The sequence below is a fragment of the Phyllostomus hastatus genome, unplaced genomic scaffold, assembly GCF_019186645.2.
Source record: "Phyllostomus hastatus isolate PE091 unplaced genomic scaffold, TTU_PhHast_1.1 phas_contig_150, whole genome shotgun sequence".
In the NCBI taxonomy this organism is placed as follows: Eukaryota; Metazoa; Chordata; class Mammalia; order Chiroptera; family Phyllostomidae; genus Phyllostomus; species Phyllostomus hastatus.
The window spans coordinates 20,938,539-20,960,076 of NW_025333611.1; the positions used below are offsets into that span (position 1 = coordinate 20,938,539).

Sequence of the window (21,538 nt, forward strand, 5' to 3'; positions counted from 1 at the left end):
AGGGTAGCTGAGGACGGTGCTTGCAGAGAGCCTGGGTGGGGAATCCCTTTCCTGAGGCAGACAATTCAGGGCAGGCCAAGTCAGTCCAGGAGGGAGCAAGACCAGCAGCCTGGTTCCTGGGGTGCTCTCTGCCCTCCTCCTCCACCCTGGCCGCCCCCGCAGGAACCGAACAGTGTATCTCAATCTTAGAATGCCTGGAATGTGCCGCAGCCTGCTAGGCATGAAGCAGTCTGCAGAGAGTCAGGGAGGAGCTCTGCTCCCAGGCAGAGGCCTGGCAGTGCGAGGGCGAGGGCGATGGGGCCTGAGGGACGGGCAGCCCCTCCCATCCTCCCTGGGCCTCCTGCTGCAGCCAGGATATCAAAGGCTGCATTGTGCACTGAGCCGGGGCCTTGGTCCCTCGTGTGCCGGGGTGGAGGCGGGAGGAGGAACACCGTGGGGAGGCTGTCCCCTCCCCGTGCTCTTCTGGCTGGTGTTCCCAGGGTCCTCGGCCCCAGGAGGATGGTGAACACATGGGTGGCTGCTTCTGCATCCCCAGGGAGCCGACTCTGTCCTGGGGCCCAGGTGAGTTTCCTGGGGGGGCCCGGCCTGTGTCTTGGCTGAGGTGGTTGGTCCAGTGAAGGCTCAGGGGTCTGCTGGGTTGGGGAAGCTGCTCTTCCAAAGAACGGGGGGACGGTTGTGCCTTCTGGCTCCCTGCTCCCTCCCGCTGTCAGTGTTTGCCATTCTGGCTTTGTGAGAAGGCTGCAGAGCCTGGGAAGCCTCTACCTTTCCTGAAGAGAGAGGCTGTGAGCTGGCTCTGCGAGGAGTCAGTGCTGTTTTTGGCCGCCACTCGCAGGGTGTGACTAAGCCCTTCCTTCCTTTCTTCCCAAGATTCTCTAGGTCAGGAAAAGAGCTCAGGCTGTGAGTTCCTCTGGGGCCCATGGGTGGTCAGAAACTTGGCTTCTGTCCCTCAAACCCTGTGTTCGTCAGGGTTGCTGTTACTGAACAAAAACAGGCAGTTTCCTGTTACAGTGTGATGTGTTGTTTCGGTACGTCAAGTTGAGGCCACAGAGGGTTGTTGCTCTAAGAAACTGTCAAACCGCTGAGACTTGACATTGGGTGACCAACCATCCTGGTTTGCCTGGGATTGGGGGGGGGGGCGGTCTCCCCAGCTGCAGCCAAGGCTAAAATTGGGACGGTCCCAGGAAACGAGGATGGTGGGTCACCCTAATGCAAGCTCCTTGCTTCTCTTCAGACCAGGACCAGGATGAGGCCCTGTGGTCTCGCAAACGGCATTTATGAGGGCAAGTGGTGGCTTTGGGGGTGGGGGTGATTGAATTGGGGGAAGACCATTGAGGAGCTGGAAGAGCGTCACACCAAGGAGCAGTTCCCAACCCTGGTTAGCACGCCGTGTCTGCCCGGAGCACTGCCGTGGTTCCTCGGGGGAGGAGCCCAGGAGAGCCCCTCGGCCAGGCTTTCCCGTCTCTGACAGAGGATTTCCCCTGGGAATCTTGCTAGTTGGGCTCAGCAGTGTCAAGGTGAACAGGAAGAAGCCATGTTCTGCTTCCTTTGCTTGAAGTTCTAGCCTAGGCCCTTGGCACCTCTAGCAGGGTGAGGGTCCTAGACTAAGGCCACCCCAGACTGAGGAAGTATAAGCAAACCTGCAAATGAGGCCGCCAAGGCAGGCATCATCACCGTTGATCACCTGGCCTTCGAGGCCAGAATGCCTGGGTGTGATCTTGGTTCTTTGACTTGCGTTGCACAACCTGCAAGTCAAGCCTAACAAACCTCTCCGTGGCTCAGCGTTCTCACCTGTAGATTTTATGATATCATTGTGTCTTCCTCCCAGGGCTGTGGTAGGGATTAAGACTCCATGTGAAACACTCAAAACAACCTGGTACACAGTTAATTAAGCACAATAAACGTTAGCCGCATTAATTACATTCCTATGGCGGGCACATCACGCTCTCTCCCCAGGCTTCCGTTTGCTCATCTGTAAGATGAGGGGGGCATAAACTTGGCCTGTGCAGGTTTCTCGGGACCCCTCCTCCTGCACCCTGACCTTCAGCTTTAGATCTTGCTCTTAAACCCGGATTTCATGGGAGAGCATTCTGCAGCTCAGACAAACAAACCAATATTGAAAAACCACCCTCAAAGTTCTTCAATACTATCATTCAGTTATTTTACTGGTTTACCTGACTTTGTTATTGATAATTGGTGGGCATCCTAGATTCACTTTTTCACCAAGAGCCAGCTTGCTATTTATTTCCAATGAGGCTTTTTAATGACATCATTTCACATTGTCCCCCATCCTTGTCAGGGCTCTTTCCTAGGGTGGTTGAGAGAAGTGTTGTAGGTCTTAGGCCAGTTGATACAAACAGCACCTTCTAGGTGCACTTATTTGTCCTAGAAAAATGGAGCAAAATGGGAGACATATCCTGGAGCAACTTCATGATCACGTGATGCTGGGCAAGTCTCTGATATTCTCCGAACCTGCTGAATGAGCATACGTGCAACAGGAGGCTGTGGCTAGAAGTAAAACGTAAAGCTTTATTGAAGGGTCTGAGGGTTTGCAAACTGAAAACACAATGAGGCGATACCCAGAGTGGTTGGAAGGGGAACGAAAAGCCAAGGGTTCTCACAGTCAAGGGCGTGTTCCGGAGAAGAGTCAGGCCTGCATTCGCTGTCAGCCTCTGGGCTGGTCTGCGATGGCAATCCTCTAGGTGGCCGGTGGCCTGGGCAATGGATGTCAGGTGGTCTGGCTGCATGAACATTCTCTCTCCTTAGTTCTTCAGGGCTGCCCAGGGGGGTATCTGGAGGCTGATGAACACCAGGTATTGACACAAGACTTATGTAAAGGTCAAAGGGGTAGGTTCCCAGGCTCACAAAAACAAGAACAGGATTGCTTCCTCATACCTCAACCTACTCGATTTTAGTAGTTCAGCATCTTGACTCTAGGGACTTCATTGTATTTCTTCACTGTATTCTTCAGACCTCAGCCTTCCTGCCTGTAAACTGCATCTAATGGTAGTATCTATTACTTGGTGCATTTGTGCGGGTTACATGGGATCATTCGTCTCACGGGTGGAGCACAGGGTCTGGCGTCAGATAGCCCCTCAGTGACTGCGGTCTGTGTTATCGTTAGCTGGTAGGAGTGCCCCAGCATTCCTTCTTCTGCTTGCTGGAGGCTCCCGAGCAGGCTCAGTGCTCGTGTTTCTTTGGCTGCCTCTGCCATTGTGTCTGCTTAAGTGGGAGTGAACATTGAGGACCAACAGTCCCCAGGGGAAAGGGAGGCAGCAAAGGGGAAGGTTCTTGATGGAACCGAGCCCTGGCTGGCCGGCCGACTGGTTTGCTGCTGTGCGACAGGATGACTAATGCTGGTTCTGATGGCCACAGGCACGCCACCTTCTCGTGTGTGGCTGCTGCCTGCAACATATGTTTCCTGTGATGTCTCTCATCTGCTCACGTAAACCTCCTGATTACGCATGGTGAGAGGGTGAGTTTCTGGTCAATTGCCATCAATTCTGACTTCCGGGCCCCTTCAGTGTCCTTGCCATTGTCCAATAAACCACAGTGGGTCACCTAGGATTACAGAGCAAGCCATGTCCAAGTATGTGGGTCCAAAACCTCCTAGCACTTTCCCCTTATCTCAACACATTCTTGAAGGAATTTGGCAGATGTCTACCCTTAAACAGTGGATGTGAGAGAGATACATTTGCCTGTATTGATGGTTAGAGTTTGTAACTTCCCTTTCAACCTTTGTGGTCAGTAGTAATCATCAGCATGACAACAGGAGACTGAAGGTGAATGCCCGAGGAAGGGAGTAAGTGACGCTTCACGTCTGAACTTGAGAAAACTTGTGAGGCACTTTGAACATCCTGATGATAGAGAATATTAGAACAATAAGCCCACCATCTAGCTTTAGTAAGTTTCTACTTTATGCCATATTAGCTTCAGACCTTTTTAACCTTTCTCATACTTTTTGAAAAAATGAAACATTGCAGATACAATTAGGGTCCCTGGGTAGTTTTCCCAATCACATTCCCCTTTTCACTCCTCAAAGCTAATCACGTCCATGAATTCAGCAGTTTTGTGCTTTTTTACATTTTTACATATTCATTACAAAAAACGATTTTGAAGATTTAAATACTTAAACAAAATTCTATCATTATGCAACTCACTTCCCCCACTCAACATTGTTATCTAATAATGATATCTGATGTAGCTGTAGCTCTACTCTGACCTTTGTCCCTACAAGGACAAGGGGTTACATCATAAAACTGCTGGTTGTGTGCTTGTCAGGTCAGAGGAGGAAGAAAAATGTGTGAGTAGAGGAAAAAATCATGCAGGGAAATGTTTACTATTTACTTTTTTTCTTAAAGTTGAGGGCGAGGGAGGAGAGGCAGAGAGGAGAAATGGGTGTGGATTCTCATTCGCAGCAAGTTTCTGTGAGTTAGATGTTTCCCGGATGAGAGGCTTTGGAAGTCAGATTTTTGAGGTCAAGGTAATGTGGTGGAAACAGCAAGGTCTACACCCGAGCTCTGTGGCTGACTTTCTGTGTGACCTTGGACAAGTCACTACCGCTCTCTGGGGCTGAGGCTCTGAAGCGGTAAAATCAGGGGTGAAACTGAGTGATCTCTTCTAACATTCATCTTCTGTAATTACTACCCAGTTAAAATGGAGCAAAATGTTTGTACAGACACTCTCATTCAGAAAATATGGAATGGCAAATAAGCACATGAAAAAAAATGCTCAGCATCAGTAGTTATTAGGGAAATACACATTAAAACAATGAAATAAAACTGCACATACAGAATAGCTAAAATGAAAAAGATCGGTACTCACAAGTATTGGTGAGGATGTGGAGCGACTGGAACTCTCACACATAGCTAATGGGAGTGCAAGATGGTACAGCCACTTTGGAAAGTAGTTTGACAGCTTTTAAATAAATCTCAGGGTTTTCTGAATTAAGTAACCTTTTCTAACCAAAAATAATAACAAAGCAGCTAGCTTATAGAAAGTAATTTACTGATCCATAAGTGAAAAATCTAGACGTTACTTGCTTCAGGTGTGGCTTGATCAAGGAATCCATGATGTTATCAGGAAGTTATCTTTCTGGGGCTCTGTTTGTACTGGGTTGGCCTGAAGCTCAGGCAGGCGTGTCTCTGTAGCTGAGCCCCACAGCTCCAGGCTGTCGGACTCACAGCTTCAAGTCCAGCAGAAGAAATTCGCTCTTCTCTAAGAGTGCTGGTGAGGGTCCTACGACTACTTTTCATTGGTTTAATTTGGTTGTGAGGCTGTTGCACAGCATAACGAGATTCACTTTTACTTGAGTCATGTGACCACTTTTGCAGCCCTGGATGAATGGAGCCAGCCTCATCTGAACCACACAGACTGGTTCACAAGGGTCACATGGCTAATGAAGCTGGGGTTCGAGTCCTGGACCATCTGATTGCAGACTCTTTGTTCCTAGGCACTTCTTCACCTGCCTCTAGCGTTAGAAAGCAAAGGCATACCCAGTGCAGAATGCTTGGAAAGTAGACAAAGTACAGGAAAGTCATTTAAAATGACTCAGCAATCACCACTGTGGACCTTTTGTTTTATTTCCTTTCAGTCATTAAAAAAAATCATATATTTTTCCTAAAGTACTTTATTCTACATCATAGTTTTTTGTTGCCTTCAGTAGTGCCTGGTTCTTTCTCCAGGCCCAGCTCAAGTCTTGAAATTCTTTCATGTGGAACTGCAATTTCATGTGAAAAAGCTTGGTAAACTGTAAATCCTGTGCAACTATTAAGTGCCCTTCCTGTTATAAAGGTCAATGTCATGTTCCAGACCCCTTGCTGTTTCTCAAGGGGCTGGCCTCTGGCTCGTGCGTCCTAGGCATCTGCTGAACTGGCTCTGCCTGTGTGTTCTCAGGGCCCACAGGAACCCCCAAAGTGCTAATTAGACACGCACTTCTCCAGCCTCACCAAGATATTCTGACGTAGAGAAAGGTGGCGGGAATGCTTTTACACTCATCCTGTCGTTAAAGTTCCCCATTCATGCAGATCTGCGCGTGAAATTAGATGTAGGCAACGTGCTGTATTTTCCTGAGGGGAGCGTGTCCACCTGCACTGCTCCCTGGGGTGGTAACTCACTTGTTCTCATTGCTGCATTGTGTTTATTGTACGCAGACCTTTCGCTTATCCGTTCTAGTGGAGATGGACACTTACTTCATTGCCAGTGTTTGTCTGTTATCGACACTGCTGCTCTGAATATTTTAGTAGATGTATTTTGGTGAACATATGTATGTACTATTTTGGATATATACCTAGGAGTGGAATTGCCGAATCTCATGCATATGTATATATGGATATGTTCAGCTTGAACTGAGACTGTCAAACAGTTTTCCAAAGTGAAAATTTTTAAAACTTATTCTCACACTTGCCGTATATGAAATTCTAGTATCTGTGCATCCTTGCGAACACTTGGCTTTATCTGTCTTTTTCATTTAAGCCATGTAGTGGTGTTTCATTGTGATTGTAATTTTTACTTCCCCGATGAGCTTGAAAGAGTTTTTATACATTCATTGGCCATGTAGATATTGTCTTTGATAAAATGCCTATTCAAGCCTGTTGCCCAATATTCTAGAAGGTTGCCTACTTATTAAAGATCTGTTAGCATTCTTTGTATATTCTGGATTTGAGCTCTTTATGAATATACGTATTGTTTATATTTTCTTCTACTCCATTACTTACCTTTCACCATATTGTGTCTTTTGATTAACAAAGTTTCTAATTTTAATGGATTCTAATTTATCCATTATTTATTTTGTGAGCAGTGCTCTTTCCACCCTATTTAGAAAATCACTGGCTACTCCAAGTCATGAAGATTTTCTATATTTTTCTACAAGGCTTTTTTTGTACAGGTATCTTTTACAAAACGAGCATGTTGTGTGAAAACTGTGATTTTCCGCTCTGTGCCTCACGCATCTTTACGAGCTGTGCACTCCTCCCTCCACCCCCCAGATCAGGGCCACCCTCCTGGACGTCCTTCTTCGGGGTGGACTCAGCTCATGGGTCCTCATCGTCCTCAGGCTGTTGTCCCTGCTCATGCAGCCCTACAACGGGCACACACTCTCGGAGCTAGCCGAGGCTGAGTGTGAGTGAGCAGCCTGTCTGTGTGGGGACCATGGTGGCCGGAGAGCAAGTGCCCAGCGGAGGGGCTGCAACCACCCAGCCTCAGCTGCCTGCTGCTACGGAGAGCGAGGGCTTCGGGCTGCCGATCTGCAGTCTCAAAGTGAGGCCAAGCATCCAAATTGTGCAAAACATCCTGATTTTAAATGGTGTCAGCCATTCACACTTTAAAAGTTCACTGTGTGGGGAAAAGAAAAGAAAAAGAAAAAAAATGTCTGTGGGTTTTCTCTGGCCTGTGGCTTCTGTTTTTCCGGTTTCCCAACTTTGTCCTCGAGCAGAAAAGCAGGCTGCCACTCCAAGTGTGATCCCGGGACCGCATCAGAAACGCCGAACCTCAGGCTTTCAGCTGTGGGGGCAGAGTCTGCATTTGATCGGTATCCCCAGGTGATTCACAGCACATCAAAGTTGGAGAACCGCCAGGGTAGGCACGTGGCTCTTCACACTGACTCAAATTAGAAGCATTTGAGGAAATTTAAAAAAATACCTGTGGCTGGGCTGCACAACGAACCACATAGATCAGCAGTCAGAGATGAGGCTAGGCACCGGTATTTTTGAAAAGCACGCTGGGTGTTTCAAATAGGCGGCCAGTGTTGAGAGGCACTCCTTTAGATCAATTCCTCACTTAGGGGTGGGAAAAGTGAAATCTCAAAACATGGACACAAGAAATGTCTTGGCCAATGTCACTTAACTAGGTATGGGAGGATCCAATTGTACCAAACCTCGGACCTCGTGATTTCCAAGCCAGTCAGTGTCTTTCTGCTACAGTGACTTTTGGTTGCTGGGGGCAGGGCTGTGAAATGATCCCATTTAACCACAGATCATTATGGTCAGCTTTCCAGCTAAGCTGCTTAGCTGTCAGCACTGAACCCTACTGAGACTTACGGAATGAAGAGCTGTGAGCTGATGGGCCCCTCCTTCTGCCTATTCAAGCCACAATCCACTCCATTCTCCCTGTTCACCACACACAAAAAGAGTGCTAACTGTCTCACCGTGAAGAAGTGGAAGGTCCTCCACTTGGATCTCCAAGTCTCGCTTGTGTGGGCACAGACGGCGGTGTTGCCTCCGCGCCTCAAGGTGGGGATTTGGGTCCCGCACTCACCAGCGGTGACTAGATGGGGCACAGTCGCTCTGTCACTTATCACCATGTCAGGCTTGGGCTGCATCAACAACAGCAAGGGTCTTGGAAGTGAACCTGGTGGGCCTGCTTGACTTTGACCCACCGCCATTTTACAAGTGAAGAAACAGGGAGGAATAAGTGAGGGACTCAAACAGTGGTTGTCAGGGTGGCTGGCCCTCTTTCCAGGGCCAGGTAACATAATACTCAGACCCCGTGCCACATATAGTCCTTGAGCAGTGTCACGGTCAAAAGAACAGAGTGACCAAAAGTAATGCGTTAAGGACTTGAGTTCTGTCATTGTATTTTGGGGATACTGTGAATGAGACCCGCATTCCATAGCCATACTTGTGAAATCCCCTTTAAGTTTAAAAAATACCTACTGCCTCATGCCGTGCCTCAAGCTTTTAGCTGCACTCTCTTCTCTTCTCAACCCTCTGCCATCAAAACAGCCTCCTCCCTAACTCTAACTTGTGCCGCAATCTTCGTTTTTTCCGCCTTCTCACTCCAATTCTACAGCTGCAAAGACAGGGATGTTTTGGAGAGCTAGAGACGAGAGAGACGTCCCATTCAGGATGCTATTTAGTGGTCAGACAGAAGGACAGTCTGGGGACCATCATCTCTTTCAGGGCCATTACAGCCATGCCCCAGCCACCTCCCCGATGATGCCCTTCTCTCTCGTTCTGCTCCGGCACCTCCATTCCCCACCCACTGGCCTGGAGCCATGCTGCAGTCCCACCTGTGCTGACCTTGTTGGCTCAGCATGCATCAAGCACCTTCAACATCCTATGCCTTGGGACTCGGTCTGACCTGGGGGTGCAAATCCGTTTTTATTTTAATGAAACAGGGACACCCTGACTGTTGCATGATTGAGATGGCATGTATAACAGCTTTTTTGTATAACAGGTAAGTAGTAAATAATTATAGCACGATGGTGATAGAGTTCTTCCATGCTGCCGGCCCTGGAGAAAAATTGTCACTGGACAAAAACTTGTAGTCTTTGTTTATACTTGCTTATATTCTCACAAATGGCCTTTCATTTGCTCTCCTCCAGGTAAAGAAACCCTGTCCCAGGATTCAGCCTCATCAAGCAAGTTTAGATCTGCACCTGAAGACAAGGAAAAATGTTTCCCGCTACAGAGCATGACTCCAGGTATCCAAACGCCAAAGACAAACCCTATTTTTGAAAAAACAGTTTGCCTGGGGAATGCTGCAGTAAGCTCCCTGTCTCTCCCACCAGCAGGTTCCCTCCCTCTGATCCCTTTCAGGAGCACCGCCAAGTGCATCTTTGTAGGCATGACCCTGACAATGACATTCACTTGCTCACAAATCTTCCAGTGCTCTTCATTGTCTATGAGATTAAGTTAAACCTTTTCAGTTTTAATGCTCAGCCCTTCACAATCTGGCACATATCAGGAGCTCCACACATATTTGCTGTATTAACGAAAGCACATCATTGGTTAGAGTCTAAGGTGCTGAAGATCAGGAGTGATGTTTTTGAATAATTATGTACTCTACATGGTATCTAGAAGAATTACTTGCGCGTAGCTGGTGCTCCAAAAAGTCTGGTAAATAAATACAGGTCTAGTTGAATAAATAGGTAGAGGTCACATTTGTACTCTATACAGTACCTAACAGTATACAAAGTAGGCTCTCAATAAATATTTGTTAAAGTAATAAACGAGTGAATAAAGTGTTGAACATGTGGCGGGGGGCTTGGCTGAGCAGAAGGGCATCTGTGTGAATCTTTCAGAAGCAGGAAAAGATTTTGAAACCCTGAGAAAATTCTTACTCTCAATACAAGCCTCTCACAAGGTTCCCCTTAAGAGCCCTCAGTGAAGCTGGCACAGGGCGGGTTGCCCTCAGAGAGAGCTGCACCGGGGTGAGCCTCGTACCAGAAACGCTGAGGATGAGCCTGCAGAAGACTCAGTACAGCACCTGCGACCACTGTTGAGTGCCAAGCAAGTGCTGAGTGACCCTCCTATGTTCTTCCCATCTGCACGTGCTCACCTGTGGGACATGGCACCAAACTCCCCGTTTTGAAGGTGGCAGAGAGGGCCTCAGAGAGGGGGGTGACTTCCCCACAGCCACAGTTAGTCTGTGACGAGAAAGGGATTCAAACCCCAGTCCTTCTTCATAACCATGATGCCCCCCCTCCGCCCCTCCAAACACGTACCTCTCTCCAGCAGATGAGATAGAGATTTGAGGAAAAGGTTTACATTATGCATGTTTCAAAGGATGTAAATCACATAAATTAACATTGTGTAAGTGTCCTACTAGGTTCTTTCTTTTCCTAATTTCAAATTCTGCCAAACCGCTTGGCTGACAATAAGCAAAACCTTGCCCTTCATTTCTTTTTATTGTGTCAATCTGCTTATCTGCCTGTCAGCTTGGGCCACCCCGCCAAAAGCTGAATCACCATCTGTTCTTTCGAGAACACGGTGGAGTCAGCATTTCGCCTTATCTGTGCGCGAAGACCCGTGAGCAGGGGGCCACGGGGTGTGTGTAGGGGAAACCTAATCCGCTGAAGCTGAGCTTGTTCACCGTTCAGTGTGTTCTGCCACACGGCTGCTTCAAGGAAGGTCACGGGGAGAGAAGGGGAGACTCGGCTCCCGCTGCCAGGCTGTCCTTCATAAGAAAGATTTGAAGACAGAAGCAGTCAGATATACTATCGTGATTAAAAACTGGTTTTCAGAAGGACTGCAAAAAAAAACAAACAACAAAATGCCGACCTTGAGTCGTTCCCCCGCATGCTGGTGCAGAGGGTGCTGCAGGCCCCGCAGTGGGCCCAGAGGCTCCGATGGGAGTGTCGGCTCTCACTGGCTGAGGCCTCAGAAGCAGTTTGCTCATTTAAGTCCATGTCTTTTGTTTTCCACATCCAGAGACTCATGTGCATGCGAGGCAAGGAGATTTACACTGAAGGGGCTGTCATTCATCAGGGGCTACCAGAGAGAGATTCTAGGGAGTGTTTGGATCAGGTTGTACAAGGACAAAAGAGACAAGTTTGGTGAAATCACAAAGTCAAGGTTAACCACAGGTGTGGCAAGATGCGGGCAGGGAGAGCAGCAAGGGCTGGAGTACCGGGGTGAGGGTGGGGGATTTGCGAGGGGCGACAGCTCATGCTTTATGTTGTTTAATGAACACTTAACATGCACTAGGCACCAAACAAAACCTTTACATGCATAATCTCATTTAGTAAGCCTCTGAAAACCCCTGTGGGGTAGGAACTCTCAAAGCCACTTGCTCATGAGAAAAGTCAAGCATAGAGAGGTAATTAACTGCTCAGGGGGTGAAGCTGGCAAGAACAGAGCCAAGCCTTGAGCCTGGGTCCGTGTGACGCCTCCCCCGGACTTCCCCTCCTCCTCGGGACCGGTGTGCAGAGACCCTACCCGACGGAGGGTTGCAGCTGGCCGGCTGAAGATGGAGGGCTTGGGTGAGGCTAGAACACAGGTCAGAGAGGAATGGAAGGGAACAAACATCCAGCCGAAGTTCACACCAATGTCAGGTCAGTTGGGCATGCCATACTGCAGCTGGTCTGCGGCCACAGCATTTTCAGGCCTTCTGGGGTAAAGACAGGCCTTTCAAAGGCAGGGGTCCAGGGCTGCCCCGTGGGCCCAGGCCAGTGTGATAGGGGCCGTCACTCAGGAGTTCGCAAAGCCCCTGGCAAGCTGAGGCTAGAAGAGACACTTCTGTGATTATCCAGGCCAATGTCTCCTTGCTTTATTGTGTTTGGTAATTCTGCTTAACGTCCGAAGAAGACCCAGGGGCAAAGCGCAATTGTTAGATGAACTTTCTAAGTGTAACCTTTCCAGACAGTGCAGTCCGAAGGCCTACCCCACCCTCCAGCGGCTCCATCACTCTGTGTCTTTACTCGGTCGCATTTTCCGCAGCACCTTCCTGCATCTGAAATGACTATGTTCAGAACTGGTTGTTGGCCAACAATACAAGCTACATGAGAATAGGGACCATGTCTGTTTTGTTCTCTGCTGCATCGTAGCACTTAAAACAGCTTCTGTTCACTGTACTGGGTGGGTGAATGTGCATTTTGAAGAAATTAGAGATAGATGTTAATCCATTAACCAATTACCCTGACAAATAGTAATAAATGCATTATCAGAAAGAAACAAGTTAGAGACAAACTGTATGTGTGCATGTATAATGCATAAGGTATAGAATACCAGTTACATACTATAATTTGATATATAAATACATTTTCATGAATATGTAAACAGTTTGAAACTTTCACAAATTATCCACGGGAGGGAATACATATCCCAGCTGGCTCCACCGCTAATGCTCCATGTGTTTAGTGAACATTCAGTGACCGTGTCTGCACCATCATCTAGTGCCAGGCAGCGTGGGAGTCAGCCTTGCTCACAGCAGACAGAGCCAGCCCAAGTGCACTGAGTCCTGGGCTCCCAGAGCATATTCGGACTTGAGCAATTTTTTTTCTGGGGAGATGGTTTAGAGGATTGTTAAATCCCAGGTAATTTCTGAGAAATGAGCACACCTGCTCAGGGTTTAGGTGTGAGAAACACTGGTGCTTCTGTCTTTCTTCCCCTGCCCTGCCATCACCTCATCCCTCCCCTGTCCCCTTGCAGACCTGACGCTCTCCTTCAGTGTGAAGAGCCGCTCCAGGAGGTGTGTAAATGGCCCCTTGCAGGAAGCGGCCAGGAGGCGGCTCTGGGCGCTGGAGAATGAGGACCAGGAGGTGCGCGTGCTGTTTAAGGTGAGCTCCGGTCGAGGGGTGTGAACTCCCACCCTGGGTTTCTGTCTGCTGTAGGCTCCTGGTGCCTAAGACAGTGCAGGGAACAAAGGAGGCCCCCAGAAAATGTCTGACTGAGCAAATGAATGAAGGACATGTACACATTCTCTGCTCAGCTGGAGGGCAGGAACTCAGAAGTGCGGGGGTGGGGGGGGGCCCTGGAGTCTCAGGATCAGAGAGACTTTGTCTCAAATCTGCCACTCTTAGTGGCATGTCCTTCCGAAAGTTAACCTCTGTAGGATGGGAGTTATTATAATTTAAATTTGGTGAATTTGAATGTATTGTTTTTTTATTGTGATAAATGTGTATAAAACAGAAGTTTTCCAGTTTAACCATTCAGTGGCATCAGGTGCATTCGCAGTGTTGTGCAACCATCACCCCTCTCCTTTTCCAGAACTTTCTCACCATCTTGCACCAAAACTCTGTACCCACTAGACCATAGCGCCCATCCGTCCCCTTCCCTCGGCCACTGGTAACCTCTGGCATACATTTTTCTTACATACCAAGCTTGCTAATCAAAAATTAATTACTGTAAATATTAGAATGAGAGAATGAAAAGGCAATTAGGTAAATAAACCAGTTTCTGGTCTTCCATAGTGGGAAGATGTTATCTTCAGTTGTTAAACCAAGGAAGAAGGGTAGGATCGAACTGTTCACCATTTAGGAGGTATTTCCCAGGAGAACGGAAGTCTAAGTCGGTTGAAAGTTGTTGCAATAGAGGTGGAGGAAGGAGACTAGCACTTTATATAACAAACTATTGTGTTCTGGTTATTTTTACCGTCTCCACATTCATTTGACAAAAATTAAAAAGAGAAACGAGCTCTGTTAATCTGTCATGTAACCCAAAACGGTCACCTGTGTTTTGTTGGAAGGCGTATGTGGGGTGGTGTCAGCAGAGAGCTTGGCACGTGCTGGGGTGGTGGTGTACGCCCCCCACACACTGGATCACTTATAAAGAGTGGAGTGGTTTTGGTTTTGTTTTGGAATTTCCCGAATTCAGGCACTTGGAGGCGTTAGTTGCTAACTGGCATCATAGTTTCTTTCTCGTTTCTTTTCTTTTTCAAATTGGGATGCTTCACAGATTTGCGCGTCATCCCCGTGCAGGGGCCGTGCTAACCTTCTCTGTGCCGTCCCAGTGTCCGTGTCAGCGCTGCCGAAGGGAGCACAGAGTTCTCTTTCATTCGGGTCCCGCCTGTCCTGGGCAAGGGCTGGGTCCAGCTGAGGAGCCGGTCTGCTGGGCCACGCCCCGGAGTCCGCTGGATCCAGCCGGGCGCCACGGCGTCCTCTCAGGCGACCTTGGGCAGGTTGTTTAACCTGTCTCTGCTTGGGCCTCCTCGACTGTGAAATAGAGACAATTCCATTTTCTGTGAACTCTGAAATGCCATCTGATTATGCAATGCACCGTTATTTCGTTTACCTCTGAGAAAGAAAATAAAGGCTGCCAATTAAGTATGATGTGTTGCTTCCTTATCTTTTGTTTCAGAAATTGTTAAGATGGTGAAAGTGCATTTTAGAATGGATTAAGTACTGTGAGTGTGCCCTTTCCACAGGGTGATTGTGAGAGTTAAATGAGGCGTTGCTCATAAAGCTCTTGGTGAAGGGCTCAACAATTAGTAAATTCGCTGTAAATCAATCCTGCCTAGAATGGCTTCCCTGACTACTGGGACCTTCATCCTTCAGGAGCTGGGGCCTGCTGGAGCCTGGGGTAGTGAACACCGGAACTCTGACTTGGCTGACCTAGGGGCTGGCTCCTCCTTCGGATCCTTGCGTCTTCTTCCTTCCCCAGGGTTCTCCCAGGTCACTGTCGCAGGGGTTGATCTTTGATGGTGGGACTTGGCCTGGGGGGACAGGGACTTTCTGATTGTCCCTCATGACAGTCAGCTCCAGAGGCTTGGGCAAGCAGGATTGAAGGATTCTAGGGGAAAACCAGGTTTGGGCAGTGACTCAGGTCTGTTTTGTCAGGCTTTGAAAAGGGGGGCGGGGCCTGCAGGCCTCCTCTGGCTCTGCCTGTGAGTTTGTAAATGGCACCATCTTCAGAGGGCCCTGGGGCTCCTGCATTACAGGACTGAGGCGTGCTTATCCTTCCATTCCCAATGACACTTCCCAAAATTACAGTCCAGGATGTGTGCAAAGGTTTGGGTGTAGGATGCTTATCACAGTGCTGTTTAGGATGTTGAGGAAACTGAAAACAACTCAAATGTCTAGCCCTAAGGAAATGTTAAGAATTAATTGTGTTAATGCAACAATGGCACATGTAACCATTCGAAATAATGTGGGTTAGTCAATGACGTGGAAAATGGTTCACAAAATATTGTTTAGCAACAAAAGGTCACAAAACAATTTAAGTGATTTGATGCTACTTACATTAATGTAGTTATATAGATACTCATGTGTAGGAAAAAGGACTCAGTTAATCATTTTTATTTTTGTGCTTTTTCTGTTTGCCAGCTTTATAAAAATAATCAGTATACATAGATTCACAATCGAAGTGCCTTCCATGATTTCTCTTCCACTCTCCCCCACACAACTTTGTTTTACACAACAGGTAGCATTCACTGCACATCTATACTTGTTTTTTTCTTTTGGTCACTACCATTGTTCCTTTTAACAGAGTATATTTAGAGGCTATACCAGTACACAAAGAGTTTCTTCATTCTTTTTTTTTATGGCTGCATGATATCATAATATTCCATTGTCTGGATGAGCCATAATTCACTTTAACCAGTCTCCTATGATGGGCATTTAGGTTGTTTCCTTTTTGTGTGTCTTTGATGTGAAACTCAATGCCACAACCAAGAAATTCATAGTGAGTGTTTGGTACCTCTGTGAGCTGGTTCACAGGACACCGCCATGCCACACTGACTCACTGTTCTCTTCGCTCAGGACCTCTCAGCCAGGCTGGTAGGCATCCAGTCCCAGAAGTCCCAGTTCCTCATCACCTTCAAGACCATGGAGGAAATCTGGAAGTTCTCCACCTATCTGAACTTAGGTACGACATGGAGCAGGCAGGTGAAGAGCACCTCTCTGACATTAAGGGAGGGTCTGACGTTAAGGGATTGGTCTGGCTCAGATAATTAAGAGGTAGAGCCCTGACATGGGTAGTTAACCACAGCATGCCTGAAACTAAATCTAAAGCAGGTATTAACTATGGCTCTAAAATGCCACGCGCAACACTTTTTGTATTGAGGGAGAGACTTCTTTATTAGAGAACCAATCAGTTGGCAAAGAGTTATTGGTCAAGACTAAAATTCAAAGTACCAAGATAGCTGTGACCTTGATGGTTTGGAAAAAAGAACCAGCCTTGAGTAAGATCAAAGTAGCTGCTTAAAATAGTAAAGTTCCGTATTTCCATTTTCCTGAGAGAGAGCCAAAGCACGAGATGGAGGATTTATCTGCTAATGGGGCCTTGGTCGCAGGGTTTTCTACAAGGTAAAGAGGATTTGGGCGCACAGCATTGCTCTGGTGCAGTGGGAGATGGTTCCCCTACCTTCACCGTGGAGGGTAACTCGTGCCGGGGAAGTTACAAAGCGAAAGGAGGCCACTTGATGCGGTCCCTGGGGTCATGGGGTCCACGTCATTATGGATGAAAATGAGACATTCACACAGACTACCGAATCCGGTGGAGGAAAAGGGACAGCATGGATTTTTCTCTCAAGGGGAGCAAATGCCTTGGCCCTTGCTCCAATAAGCTTTTATTGTCTTACTGGGCACATTACAAGAAGGTCCTCATTTACTATGCACAGGCTCGCTTTAGGTGGTTACCTTTTACAGAAAACAAAGGAGAGGATGCTGGTAATCACATCACAGAAGAGGGATATTTGCAAATGAAAAGTTAAAAGTAGTTGAACCGGTTACACTCATCCTTGGAAGGTTTAGCATATTTTTTTAGGAAGTTGCTTTGTAGTAAATGTCCTCAATTCAGGGTGAGGGAGTTTTAGCAAAAAGCAAGACTCATAGTGGCCTAGGTACATTGCAGGCCTGATTCCCCACAGGAGAACCTATCTGTGGGCGTGGGTCCTGTGCATCTCTGAGTGGAAGCTGGGCCCACGCCACGCAGAGCGGCCTCCCACAGCCACTTGAGTTCACACATATTGTACGCATCCCAGAAGATGCCGGTCTCTGTGTGGACTGACACAGGAAGCAGCCTTGTGCAGGGACTCATGTTCTCCTATAGTTGAAGTGATTTCCTTCTCTCTACACCACCCATGTCCTCCTGCGACCATGAGAGACCCTCACTCTTCCGAGTGTGCTCCGTGGACCAGCAGTGCCAGCATCATGTGGCAAGCATTAGAAAGGTAGACTCCCAGGCCCCACCCCAGACCTACTGACCCAGCATCTGTATTTCACTAAGGTCCCCAGGGGACTTGTGCACACACTAGAGGACAAGAAGCACCATCAAAGAAGATACACGAAGCCCTGGCTGGCGTAGCTCAGTGGATTGAGCATGGGCTGCGAACCAAAGTGTCATAGGTTCGATTCCCAGTCAGGGTACATGCCTGAGTTGCAGGCCATGACCCCCAGCAACCACACATTGATGTTTCTCTCTCTTTTTCTCCCTCCCTTCTCTCTCTAAAAATAAAATAATAAAAAAAGACAATTAAAAAAAAAGATACACGAGACCTGAGTCAGTACAACACAGAGTCAGGATGGAAAGAGACATGCTTTGCCACTTAAGAAAAAAGGAAGTCTCAAAAGAAGCAAAATTTCAATACAAATACTTCACATTTACTGGTGCATTTAAAGTACGGTCCATAATAGTTGGAATTCTTCAGTGTGCATAGTTCCTAGCCTGATTTTAGCAAAGGAGAGCTTGCTGGGCATGGGTGAGGTGGAAGGTCAGAGCGGGGACGTGGGAGTAAATCCCGACTCCTGCGTGGGCCATGGAGATCCCGCCCCGGCCGCTGCATCACCCGGGATACGGGAATCTGAGCCTCATGTGGCGTTAACGGGGAGCCAGGAACGAACCAACATTGTCATCGTGGGGATTCCTCCACGGATGTATTAGAAAAAGGTAGTGGGGTTTGCTTATCTCATTCTGCATTCGTGGAGACCCATAAATATGCTGGAAAGGTAGAGAGCATTTAAAATGACTTGCATTTCCCCACAGATACTGACAGGAATCCATTCATTCTGGAGATTTCTAAGCTACCCCTCTCATGCTTTTCTAATTCCAGTTAAATGGGGGTGACTTGGGGGTCGAAGCCGGGGAGGGGACTTCAGGCAGGAGCTTGCTCACCCTCCTCTGGCTGCTCAGGAACCTTGTTGGCTTGACTTCTCAGGCTACGTCTCTGCCTGTCTGGAGCACCTTCTCTTTGACCACAAGTACTGGCTCAACTGCAGGCTGGTGGAGGATACGGAGGTCCAAGTGTCAGTAGACGAGAAACACCTGCAAACAATATACCTGGCGCTCCTGGCACAGGAAGGTGAGCATGGAGTAGGGGTGGGAATGAAGGTCTTATCTGGATATCTATTATCAGAGTCACTGCAATAATCAGGTTACAAAAGAGGCAAAAACCATTCAGATGTGATAATATTCACAAATGAACCCACCTGTTATAATACTACTCCAAATCTCTCTCTCAGTTTCACACTGACATCCCAGGGACAGCTCTGCTGGCCAGTCTCACTGGTCGTCTGAGGTTTAAACCAGCTGGGGAGTTTTCAGAAGACGCTTTCGCCAGGGCTCACCCAGGCGAGTTAGATCCCCAGAGGTGGGGGACCAGGCTTTGGTGTACAGTGAGAGTTGCTCAGGTAATTCCAACGTGTACCCAAGATTGAGAATCAGTTTTCTAAACATATTATATAATTTGATTGCAAAATAAAATTGCCAATCTTGCAAAACCTAAAAGACTTCATGAGATCGAGGAAAGGGATGTTAGAGAACCACATGAACCCCGCCCCCCGCCCCCCCCCCGCCCCCGCCCCCAGTCTGCTCACCAGGAAGGACCTGACCAGCGACAAATGATGACGCCGTAGACACTTAGAGAGCAAGATTTGCATCGATCTTCTGCAAAATGATTCCCTTTGTGCCTGCATTACACAAACAATATAAGAAGGAAAGAATTCCATAATATGTTACTATAAAATTTACTTGGAGAAATTATATTCATTCAAATTAATGCAACTCATTCTTTGTTGGTCCTAAGATTAAGCATGAGGTTGCAATTATAATTGAAGTTCTGTTAAAATATATTTTCATACATTTTGTTTCATTCTTTTTCAAGGAGAAGTTCCACTTAAACCTAAGACTCACGAATTACTCAGAAGTTTTGGTGTCTATTTTTAGCGAATTCCCTCTTACTGGCTTTTTTCCTGGTACCGGTTTTCCAGGTTCTCAAGGACCGCCTGCCATACCTCCCTGACCCCCAGCCTTCACCAACTGTGTACTTTTCTCCCAGGAAGAACAGAGTCTGGGCCATGGAGAGGAAGGTTGCACTGTGTGATAATCCCTTCCACCTCCTGCTGCTCCTTGGGAGGGCTTTTCTCGTTATCTGCAGGCCACTTCTTCTGCAGAGCCACATGCGCTGTGGCTCAGCCAGCTGAGAAGGAAGGGGAGTGTCTGACGCTCCGCAAGGACGAGTTAATCTCAGTGAAAATAGCCGAAGGCGAAGTCGAAGGCGAGTCCGAGTGGGAAGGTGTGTCCTTGGTGACAGGTCAGCGGGGCCTGGTGCCTGTGTCAGCCCTGGAACCTCTGCCGCTCCCTTTCCACCAGTGAGTAGCCACCGGCGTCCCGGGAGAGGGGTTACTAGGTCTGGGCTGAACAGAGCGGGCGTGCTCACACATCGGGGCATGCTTGGTGCCAGGGAGGGAGCACAGTCAGGGTGGCTTTTTCTCTTTCATCATTTTTTTGTTTAACAACCAAGATTTGCACAATTTGGTGAAATTGGAGACGACGCTAAATTTCAGGTGGGCGGTGTACCTAAGAGGTAGTCTACTGCCTGGTCTCCAGTGTCGTGTGTCTCAGTGTAGGGACCAGGGACCGTGGGTATCATAGCCCCCCATGGATGGTACTACAGATCTAGACCCCGGCCCTCAGACTCTTCTGGGGTTGGATCCAGGAACCTGCATTTTACATAAGCTCCCCTTGAACATAAGGAGATGTTTCCCACACTAGAACGTGAGAATCCTTGCTGGAAGATATTTAAACTCAAACATACATTGTGACAATAAACATTCCCCAGCTGTGGGCTGTGTGCGGCTGTGGCAGAGAATCTGACAGAATGGAAAGGGATCCTTTGTTGGTGATTTAACCAACAGACTAATTGCAGAGGCAGCCAACAGGACGCTGGCCTCCTCTCCTTTCACAGTGCTGGAGCCCAAGTAAATTCTCAGTAAGCTCCTGCTGGCATTATGTTAAGTCAGCAACAGCACTTACCCTCATCACCACCATTGTTATTTTAATGGACTCTTCTGCTCACTGCTGTGATTTTTTGAGACCCAAGTTTGCAAACCCTGTGTTTCCATTGACAGATGGTTCCTGAAGAATTATCCGGGAAGCTGTGGCCTCTCCAGAAAGAGGGACTGGATGGGCTCCGATCAGATTGGTATGGCTGAGTTGGGGATAGTGTGGTGTCGTTAGGGAGACAACATTGTCCCGCCTCCAAAGTCTGTCCGCACATTTGGAGTTGGTGCATGTGAATTCCTATCCACCCCAGCTACGGACTGGCTGTGGGGAAGCCAGTCACTATCTGTGCATGTGGGTTTCCTTGCCTGTGAAATGAGAGGCCCCAACCCAGGACCGTGGGGGAAGTGCTGCAGGAGCAGGCAGCGCGCACACGCACGAGGGCCTGGAAGCCGGATGCTAGGGAATGGAGGGGCCGCAGGGATTTAAAGACGCATGGGGGAGAGCAGGCTGCCTGGCCCAAACATTTTTAATTTCCCTTAGAGTTTTGTGAAATTAATCTTGAACTTGGGAAGAGTAAGAATGCCTGGCACATAGAGGGTACCTAGAAAATAAATTTTGAATAAGTGAATGAAATACACACACATACACATACATATAATTATAATGTAGATGTATCTAGTGGGTAACAAACTCCATAGGTGTCTAGAATATACATTCCTTTTATCTTCATCCTTAGAGTCCTTTGCTCTCAATACAAGGTAAAATTTTATAAGTTCTAAGCCCAAATAATACTTAAGAAAAAAAGAAATAGCAGCAACTATGGAACCCAGAAATGAAATCTAATTGACAATTCACCATAAACAAGATCTTTAGCTCTCTGAGAGGCAGTAGCGCCTTGTAGTTAGGAACACGGGCTGTGACGTCTGCTCTGGCTCAGATTCTGACTCTGCAACTGAAAACCGGCATGATCTCGGCCAGCTCGCGTGCCCTCGCCACACTGCAGTTCCTCATTGTCAGCGGTACCGTAAAGCCGACTTCAGATGCTGTCCCGAGAACTGAACCAAACGACCGCCGTAGATCACTTAGTGCAGCTTCCCCACACCGCAAGTGTTCACCACACTGTGTGTCCTCTCAGCCCACAAAGGGGTGGGAATTTCTGGTCT

At 47.9% G+C, this 21,538-nt stretch overlaps 1 protein-coding gene and 1 non-coding gene across 2 annotated transcripts in view; one reads left to right on the plus strand and one right to left on the minus strand.

The window, feature by feature from the left end:
* Positions 1 to 365: 365 nt before the first annotated feature.
* The window catches only part of SH3TC2 (SH3 domain and tetratricopeptide repeats 2), a 44,984-nt gene continuing 23,811 nt past the window's right edge, over positions 366 to 21,538 (plus strand). The window contains exons 1-7 of the mRNA XM_045830237.1: positions 366 to 561; positions 9,320 to 9,418; positions 12,867 to 12,994; positions 15,914 to 16,019; positions 18,310 to 18,453; positions 19,528 to 19,741; positions 20,501 to 20,574. Of these exons, the coding sequence (XP_045686193.1) occupies positions 510 to 561; positions 9,320 to 9,418; positions 12,867 to 12,994; positions 15,914 to 16,019; positions 18,310 to 18,453; positions 19,528 to 19,741; positions 20,501 to 20,574 (817 nt within the window). The 5' untranslated portion in view covers positions 366 to 509. The remainder of the gene's footprint in view (positions 562 to 9,319; positions 9,419 to 12,866; positions 12,995 to 15,913; positions 16,020 to 18,309; positions 18,454 to 19,527; positions 19,742 to 20,500; positions 20,575 to 21,538) is intronic.
* On the minus strand, positions 14,090 to 14,196 carry LOC123813300. The gene has a single exon (XR_006784728.1). It is a non-coding gene; the product is annotated as a U6 spliceosomal RNA (small nuclear RNA).